Here is a 9,268-nt window from a genome sequence, read left to right as displayed (position 1 = left end):
ACTGAGACAAGCTGGCTTGTAGAGTGTAATCATGATCTACAGCAGAGAGTTGGAAAACATCAGGAGCAGGGTCCAAAGTAACGCTCACTGGAGGGCTGTGCAAAAGAGACCTAATTTCACATGCAGTCCTGCAGCAGCTGAAACCTCACAGACTGGTGTGAGGCAATGTCTTCTACATGGATGGTCTTCTCTCCTACATGGGATGCTGGAGAGGAGGAGGAGGGAGAAGTCATCACCACCTTAGTGGTTGAAGGAGAGGGACTCCTGGTACCACTGCAGCTCTGCTCATTGCGGAGGAGGTGGGAGGCAGCCTGGGAAGGACTGGCTCCATGCTGGGACCTGACGTGTCACCTCCCCCAGTGCCAAACAGGGCTGAGGGAGGGACCTTCCTTCTGGGCTAGCTTGTATTTCAGAATGAAATTTACCAGCAGCAAGGGAGGAAAGGAAGGAAAGGAAGGAAATCTTATTTTCCTATAAAAGGATTCCTTGCCTGTATCCTGTGTATGACATGTGACTGGGATGATAACAGGGCAGGAGGGGGAGAATCCTATAAAGTGTATTACAGGGTGGGAGGCTTTAACTTCCTGATTTTCCCCCTCTGCCTTTGTTATCTCCAGCCTTCAGATATATCCCTGGAGCTGCTCTAAAGAGAAAGACAAGAAACCACTTCAATCACATTGACACAACTCCATTCCTTCAGCAAGCTATAGAGATATTTTTATTTTATAGTCATTTGAACAGCAGAGAGTTTGGCAATAGTGACAACCTCAGAAGCGTGCACTCTGCATTTGTGTGTTTCCAGCTTGGATCAGACTTAATGGCTTGGAAGACCTACCACCATGCTGCTTTTAAACAAAGCAGCAAACTGGAATACCTGTCCCACGGGCAGGATCCTGTCTTGACACCTCCAACCTGGAAGTGCAGGGTGTGAGACCCAAACTGGAGGGGTTATTGCCAAGCACTGGACTGAAAAGAACCACTGATACCTTTTAGCCAACAGCCAGAAAAGCTCTGTTAAGCTGCCAGGGTGACCTGCACTTCTTTCCCACTACTGGAGTTTTTCTGCTTTGTTTTGCTTTGGTTTGGTTTTGTTTTTGCTTTTTTTGTTTTGGTTTGGTTTTATTTTACTTTAAACCTTTTCTCAGTAAAATTCACTGAGGTCAGGCCTTCAGCTGGGCATGACAATATTGGCACAAACAGTGCTCAGCAGATTTATGTTTGCCAAGAACCAGCAAAGACTGGACTAGTTCATCTGGATTCCTGTTATATAACAGGTCAGGTCATTCCTAAAGCTGCTGGAATGAGTTGTCCCGAGGCTTGTTTTCAATATATAGCTATTTTTATATAGCAGCACACTCCGTAAGAGTATTACATTTATGTTATTTGTGTAATACACACATCTTCTATTTCTAGTAATATTGTTGACTAACTGTACTCCAATCTTTGCTGCTTTCCCCTTGATACTGCAGTACAAATAAAGCTTTTGATGGTTTTTTTTTTCAAAGGATCTGACAGTGGGCCTTGCTCTCCCACTGAAGTCAGTGGAACTGGCTTCTAGCTGATGAGAAGAGGACCAAACATGCCTGTAACTTGCTAATTAATTTAGACATGTAATTTGACTAGTTGAGCAGCTGGTACCCTACCAAATAAGCCAAATTGCATCTTTCAATGCAAAGCAGAAGCAGCTCCCTCTGCTTGCTGAGACAGGACCTTGATCCTCACAAGGCTGAACTGTGAGGATCATGGAACTCTCCCAAATTGCTGCCAGGGCTTATGGGGAAGCAAAACAAGAGAAGAAAGCAGAAAATGCCTATGCTGGTGAAAGCCCAGCAAAATGGGAAAGGACACTGCAGAGCGACAGCCCTGGCCAGCCGAAGCAGCTGTATGCCAGGCTGGACTGCTGCACTGGTTCTGTGCACTGGTTCTTTGCTGGAACAACTGAGCTGTCCTAATAAATTCCCTGTGTAAAAAAATATATATCTACCAATCGTGCCTTAGGAAGAGCAGTGCAGCTGTGAACAGGGCTGGATGTGGCCAAAGGAAATGCTCTAGGGCTCTATAGCCCGCCAGCGAGCCGCGGCGACTCTCTCTGCAAAGGGTGACTCTACTGCGCGAACACGTGCGTGTGGGCGTGCGGATGGACGTGGAGGCGTACACACAGCTACAGCTTCATCATCCTGCTGCCCAGGGTGGAGACCGGGCTGGGTGGGCAGGGGGGAGGCCCAGCCACTACACGATCATGAACTGGCAGATGTAGGGCAGCTGCTCTCGGCACCTCTTGTCGAACCACTTGCCGTTGGCGGTCCCCGACAAAGCCGCGCAGTTTTCCAGCTTGCCACCGTCGGGCTGGGTGGTGATTTCAGTCTCCCAGTTCTTGTAGCGGATGGGGCTGCCCGTCATGTCGACCCACTTGGCCTCCGTGGCCATGTCGTTGAGGCCCAGCCAGACCTCGGCCTCTGAGCCGATGCTCTTGCGCATGTAGTCGTAGAGGGCGTCGTTCTCCTCCCCGTTCTGCGGCGTGCTGAGCGTGCCGCCCTGAGAGATGCAGTTCTCGCTGGCCTCGTGGTACGTCTTGGTCTCCGAAAACGCCAGAAAGCATTTCAGATGAATTTTGGTGCCCTTCAGGCAAACTGAGAGGTTACCACACGAACAGAATAAAAAAGATAGAAAGAGAATTTGGTTTTAAAATGGTGCCCAGGAAGAGGCAGCAGCAGCAAATGCAGCGGCCAAATGACAAGCTTCATTTCTTAGGCTGCACAGTGACCCTTAGCAGCACAGGATTCCAAGGGCGCCTTTTCCTCCTATGCACGGTAGGACACAGTCATGGGGATGTGCCCTCCCTCTCTGCAAATCACTGGGTGAAATGGATTTTTGGGGTGCCCCTGCCACCCTTCTGGGCTCTGCTGCTGCTGGAGCAGAGGCACAACATTGTCCTCCTGCCCCTTCCCCTGGCCTTGTTCTTCCCCAGCCAATGCTACTCCTTCTGTGATGAATTTGTTGGAAATATGGTTTGTCATGAGCACTGCCGGGTGTTGGAGTGTTTTGGGAAAAAGCCTGCATGCCAATTAAATCATCTTAATTATGCAAGATGAAAAAAAAGTCTTTTTTAATAAGCTTTGATCAGAAGCGTTGCGCTTGCATAGCTTGAGGTCTTCAGAGGAAATTTCTACTTGCCTCTGATTTTGGTTTTAAGGATATCAGTTTATTTTGTTTTTCTTTAAGCTTTAAACCTTTAGAGTGCAGGGTACTGTAGCTAAACAATACCTAATCAGAGCCACACATTAATATCCAAACCAATTACTTCTCAATGAATGTGAGCTTGGAACTAAAGCCTTGATTTTGCTTGTGTTCCTTTTCTTTTAAGGAGAAAAATCTCCTTAATTTGCATTTTCATCTCATTTCTGCTTCATGTTTTGCAAATCCTACTCCTACTCATGTCAGTGAAGTTTGCACAGAATAACTATGGAGCACATCTGGAAGATGGACATTTTGTAACTGTCCTCTGTGTGTGTTTAATGAAGCAGGACTGCCCTGCAGTGCAGTGCGGTGCAATACCATGGTGTGCATAAGAGACCAGGTTGCCATTTCACTGGGGTTCAGACAACAGAGTAAGGTGCATTTGGTTAAAGCACAGACTAATCCAAATCCTATCCTTCCACCTCATAAAGGAAAATGAACATCTGGCTTAGCATCACAGGAATATCCAGATGGGAGGCACATAAAGAGAGGGGCCCCACACTGCACAGCTCCTGTCATGAACTGCCCAAGGACGTTCACCAGCCCAGAGGAATTGCAGAGACCCACACACTGTTCTGATCCCCCAACCCTCCCCATGGTGGGCTTGTTGCTGTGGGGTGCTTGGACATCTCTCATTAAGACATGTGAAGCAATTGCAGCCACTTCATGAGCAGCTCCACTCTTGAAGTAAAAGTCGTGTGCTCTTCAGCAAGCCCTTTACCTGTCTGGAGTGCTTGCTTTTCCTTCAGTAGAGCAACCTCCTGAGAGATGTTGTCAATCATAGCCTTCAGGTCTTCAATCATTTTGAGGCTCACACCATCTGTTGGAGAAACCAAAGAAAGAGCACAAATATTGGTTGTATCCCAAGGGAGGCAACCAAATCTGTTCCTATCATCAAAACTCCATGTTTCTTTGCCCTCAGAGGAGGATAAACAAAAGGAATCCACAAAGTCAGCACCTGTATCCCCTTGCACATCCATCAGAATGTGTGTTTGCTTGAAAGCCGGGGTTCAGTATCAATTACAACCTTGTTTTCCTGGTTCAGGTTTTGGGACTATGGATTCCGTGTGTCTTCCAGCTGCAGGGGTAACCCTTTGGGTTGGCAGTGCTGGGGAAGAAGTCACATGAGCACTGCAACATGTAGGCTTGTCTCTGGCACCCCTGTGTAGAGCAGTCATCAGGGGTGGTGCTGCAGTGGGGCTGAACTCCCAAAATGCAGGAGGACACCCCTGCCTGAACCGAAGTCCTGACACACACAAATGTTTTGTGGGCAACTTGAAGCTAATGATGAACTGGATTTATTTTTTTTCAGATTCCTCAAAAACATGCTCTCTCTCTATTCACAGCATACCCTCCTGGCTTCCCTTAAACACCCTAACACATGATGTTCTCTGGGTGCACTCCTGGCTGCACCCACCTCTTGTCTGCTGTCACTGGCAGGCTGGTAGGAAAGCACTTTGCTCACCAGGCTGATGCTCAGCAGGAAGGGGCTGGAAGGACTGCAGATCCTACCTCCACCAGGTCTGCCTCTGCACCACCAGCCACCAGCCTCTGCCCACCAACCACACCATCCTTTGGACCACCACAGCTGCCTCTGCCTCATCTCCACCTTCATCACCCTCAGTGGTAGGTACCCAAACATGTCCAGAGCTGCTCTCCTGCTGTGAAAAGACACCTCCTTGGCTGGAGAGCTGGCTCTTAAAGCCTACATCTTGCTAGGTGTGCTGCTTCTGCAACAGCTCCAACCAGTTACGAATCAGTACTTGGATTTCTCCTACACAGGAGCAAAGGGACCATTTACACCTTGAAGGCGGTGGGAGATTGGACAAAGAGGCTCTTGAATGCATCTAGTAGTTCTCATGTTGGAAGCATCAAGTAGCTCTCCTGGGGTGAAAGGAAAGGGGACAGTTTGCCCATGAATGCAGTAGGAGGGGCTTCCTTGAGGGCCAAGGAGATGAGGCATCAAGGCAGGCAAGTAGGGAAGCAGCCTAGGTGCAGATTAAAACCACCAACCCAAGATTACATGGTGCCACGAATATGAAAAGCCAGACACATCGGGAGGAGGCATTAAGCAGCTTTACTCATTGCTCAATTAACTTTAATGGATTCACTTAACACTCAGACACTAAATATTATTTTGCTGCCTTTGATGAAAACACTTTGTGGGAAATGGTTAATTAATCACGGGTTTTTTTCCTGTGCAAGCCTGTCTTGCAGCAGAACAAATGTTCTGAGGTTTAAGTAACATCTAAAGGCCACGGCAGGACACTGCCAATGAGTCTTGCTGGGGCAGCTCCTCACAGTGTTCCAGCTGGGTTTGCTGGTGGGTTACCACCTTGAGGGTCCCTGCCATGAGAGGAGACATGTATCCTTGGTAACTACCTAAGAGCCCTGTCCCTTTTCAGTACCTTATTTCCAAATCCTGGGCCCCAAGATGTTCCTACAGCACTGCATTTGCTGGGATATCTCACACAGAACCAGGACTGGCTGACTCACCCCTCAGCTATAAAGTGAGGACCATGGCTACACCAACAGACATTGTGTTATTTTACTGCCATGGGTTTTTGTCTCAATGCTGTCATTCCCTCAAGACCCACCACCTGAAGCCTGGCATCAAGCCTGTTACCAGTCGGGTTTCCTGTGATGGAAGCTGGCATGCTGATGATCCCGTGGGAGCTGCAGTGGGTCCCTGTGCAGGACCGTGAGCAGCAGGATTAAGCGTGGGCAGAGGCAAGATCAAAAAGAGACTCACAGAACTGTGGGTCAAAATAGTCTGTTGGTTTGAAACCCTGGCCAGGAATGTATTTAAAGCTACAAATGGGAACTCTCACCCATTCTAATTATATACTGAATAACAAACAAATCCCTCTGTACTTAATTTTAATGTCTTAACTATTCCTGTATGAAATTTGGATATATATACATGTTTCTTAGCTTTGCCTGGAGATTCAAACAGCTTTCTGTCCCCCAGAGGAATGAGCATTGCTCTGGTTCACAATGTTTGTCATCAAAGCTCTCTGGCCACCAGTATTTCTTCTGACACCAGGCATTTCTTCAAAGGTACAAAGTGGAACAGTCAGGTCCCATATTGCAGTCTGTCCCTGGATCAAAGGAGGAGACTGAACACACCCACACTGGATTTAGAGCAGTGTAAATGTTCACAAGCATTTGCAGGGAAGAGGACCCAGACAAGAACACACTGAAATTTTGGGCAGTAGGTGGCATTAGGCGAGAAGCCCAAATTAGTCCCTACCCAATGAATTAAACATCCAGACTCTGACTTCTGTCTCCAGTTACCTTAGAAATACATGTGAGAGCTGTGCAAAGATGATCCCAGCACCCCACCACACCTGTGACCAAGGGGAGCCCCCCCAGGGCTGATGTGTGCACCCTCATGCCAGTGCCTGCCTCCCCTGGGCATTCTTTTGGATGAGACCTCCAGAGCTGCCAGACAAGGAAAAATCCCATCTGTACCCCAAGACACTGGGGCTTAGGGAGAGTGTGCTGAGCTACTGCATTTGGAACAATAACTGGGGAGTACTTAGAAGGGGAAACCACAACAGCAGGCAAAGTGAATGTGCTGTCTCAGCATTTTCTAAATACTATGGTTTGGCTTTTTTGTGTTGAAATAGCATCATTTTTCATTCTGAAGCAGATCCAAATGTAAGCAATAATTAAAAAAAAAAAACAACAACAACAAAAAAAAAAACCATAAAAAGCTTGGCTTAAACCAATGCTTTCTCTACTAACATTTGTGGTTTGGTTGCATAGATTAAAAAAAAAATCCAGCCAAACACCCCAACCACCCAGTGGCTTTACTCTTCCTGCCCTCCCCAGGCAAAGTGCAGGGCTGGAACCAGGATGGGGGTACTGGATGCCTGGATGAGGATGAGATGGAGCTGTCCTGCCATTGTTCAGAGCAGAAGCAGCTGAGCCCTGGCCCCTGTGGTGGCTGGGTGGGCAGGCTTGGATGTAGAGGCAAAGAAGAGCTTCATAGGGGATTTTTAGTGCTTTTCTCCCTCTTGTCCTACCCTCAGGCATTGGTAAAAATCTGAAAAATATTAACCAAGAAATACTGGAAATTTCCAGTAAAGGCAGGGCAGTTGATTCCCTATGAGGCTGGATGGGACTGATCAAAAAATGCCAAGTTGCTGGGTTTTTCCCTTTCCTCCACAGAAAATATGACCTCTGCTTCGAAAAGAAATTGACTAAAACCTGCCACCAGCTGGTCCAGACGGCTTGATTTTCAGAACACCCCCCTCAAAAGTTTTTAAATCAGAGCCAAATTTTTCTGTCAAAAAGGAGATTTTTCTCCCACCTTGTTGTCACTAATCCATTACAAACAGCAGTTGCAATGAGACCTAGAGAAAAATAGGATTTCTTTAAGAAATGTCTCTCTCCTGGTACCTCCAGTGAGTGCAATGCATGTATGTGCCCTATATGAGCCCAAGGGGGTACTTTTTGCTCTAGAAAACAGTCAGACTGTTTTCTCTCTTATTACATGTCCTGCAGAACAAAATATGGAATAAGCAGCTAAGTTTGTGAATTCATAGAAAGATCTAATGGGAGAAAAGGCAGAGATTTCTCAAGGGTGGAATCTGACAAAAATAGCCACTGGGTGAGTGTAAGACAGCAGCCTGGCCAAGTGAATTCCAGGGATGCTTCTTCCTTGCTCCCCACTTCATTCCAAGAAGGAAAGTGCCTGCCAGGAGCGGTCCAAGCCCATGCTGCTGCAGTCAGACACATCAGGCAGGCAGGCAAGCTCACATGCTGCCTCCTCACCTCACCTGCTGCTCCTCTGCTTCATGTGCACTGAGTCAAGGATGGGACAGGAGGAAAACAGGAGAAGAAAAGGCGAAACAAACCCACTAGGGAATAGAAAACCCAGGCACCTTCGTGTGTGCACTGCTGTCTGGCAAGCCTGAGTAGTCAGAGCTCGTGTCCGGTGTGAAACACACCCGAGGCCAGCGGTTTTAAATGAAGAACCCTGTTGATGCTTAATGGCTTGGATATTTTCTGCCTGCTCTTATCTCCAAAATTGTCTATCATCTGCCACTTACTTGCTTCTGAAAAATGAATGGCAAAGGGTGAGGGGGTTATAGAAAGGGAGAGTTTATTAGACGAAAAGCTTGGGATGAACCTTAGAGAGAACACGGAAAACACGTTTCCTTTCAAATTCAAACTAAGCTGTCCAAACAAATTTATTCAAGGTGGGAACTTCCAAAAGCCGTTTCCATACCCTCACTATTTTACAGAAGAGCTGCACAATCGTTCCCACGGAGGCAGGGACGAGGAAGGCGCTTTATTAGGTTTTTAGATATTTTTCATGAAGTCTCACTAAAGCACTGTTAAATGCCCAGACAAGTGGCCTGACTGCAACCCCCGCAAGCCCTGCAAGTCTTCCTTGCAAGGAAGCTGCCGCTGCCCCTTACCTTTCTTGGGAGCCGCCGGTTTTTGCCGGGCTTTGCCGTTCTGCTGGTCGGAGAGCTGGGCGAGGGAGAGGAGGCAGAGGAGGAGGCAGGCTCCGCGGAGCGCCATGCCGCTGCCGGCCGGTGCGAGCGGAGCTGCGGCGGCTCTGCCCTCACACACAGCCCGGACACCGGCTGGAGTCGGGAATGGCCGTCCCAGAAAGCCTCCCGCTGAGCCCGGGCCAGCGCAGCCTCCCGGCCCCGGGGGGGCTCCGGCGGCTCCGGCCAAGGCTGAAAACCTCCCGGACGGGTTGCAGTTCTTAGCACGCCGCTTGTTTTTGTTAAAAAAGAAAAAACCAAAACAATAACCCTACAAAAAAAAGGGGGGGGGGTGGCGGGGGGAGAGAATGAATGTACCGACAGTCTGCTAGGCTAAACATAAGGAAAGGCTGGGAGTATAGCTGGAAGGATTTCCCGTGGCTTTTAGCACAACGCCACGCGTTTGATCTCGTGTGTCAGCGATGGAGCAGCGGTGCGAGGTGTGACACAGCGCTTGGCGGCCGAGGGGCAGAGGGGCCGCGGGCCGCCCTCAGCCGTGAGGGACGCGCGGGCACCAGCACAGG

General features: G+C 48.5%; 1 protein-coding gene across 1 annotated transcript; it reads right to left on the bottom strand.

Annotated features, from left to right (window-relative positions):
* Positions 1-1,507: 1,507 nt before the first annotated feature.
* Positions 1,508-9,000, bottom strand: CLEC3B (C-type lectin domain family 3 member B). The gene is made up of 3 exons (XM_064417481.1): positions 8,670-9,000; positions 3,959-4,057; positions 1,508-2,630 (listed from the first exon to the last, which is right to left on the bottom strand). Exons 1-3 carry the CDS (start codon positions 8,773-8,775, stop codon positions 2,230-2,232), a joined length of 606 nt encoding a protein of 201 aa, XP_064273551.1. The 5' UTR covers positions 8,776-9,000; the 3' UTR covers positions 1,508-2,229.
* Between the last annotated feature and the right edge of the window lie 268 nt (positions 9,001-9,268).

The sequence above is a fragment of the Passer domesticus genome, chromosome 1, assembly GCF_036417665.1.
Source record: "Passer domesticus isolate bPasDom1 chromosome 1, bPasDom1.hap1, whole genome shotgun sequence".
Taxonomy (NCBI): domain Eukaryota; kingdom Metazoa; phylum Chordata; class Aves; order Passeriformes; family Passeridae; genus Passer; species Passer domesticus.
Note: the sequence above shows the minus strand (reverse complement) of the source record. Positions and strands in the feature narration are given on the sequence as shown.

Excerpts from the sequence above, each read along its gene's own strand:
- CLEC3B (XM_064417481.1), bottom strand. The coding sequence starts at position 8,775 with ATGGCGCTCCGCGGAGCCTGCCTCCTCCTCTGCCTCCTCTCCCTCGCC. Across the intron at positions 4,058-8,669 it reads ACCGGCGGCTCCCAAGAAAG|ATGGTGTGAGCCTCAAAATG; the intron begins GTAAGGGGCAGC and ends TTTCTCCAACAG. Across the intron at positions 2,631-3,958 it reads AAAGCAAGCACTCCAGACAG|TTTGCCTGAAGGGCACCAAA; the intron begins GTAAAGGGCTTG and ends GTAACCTCTCAG.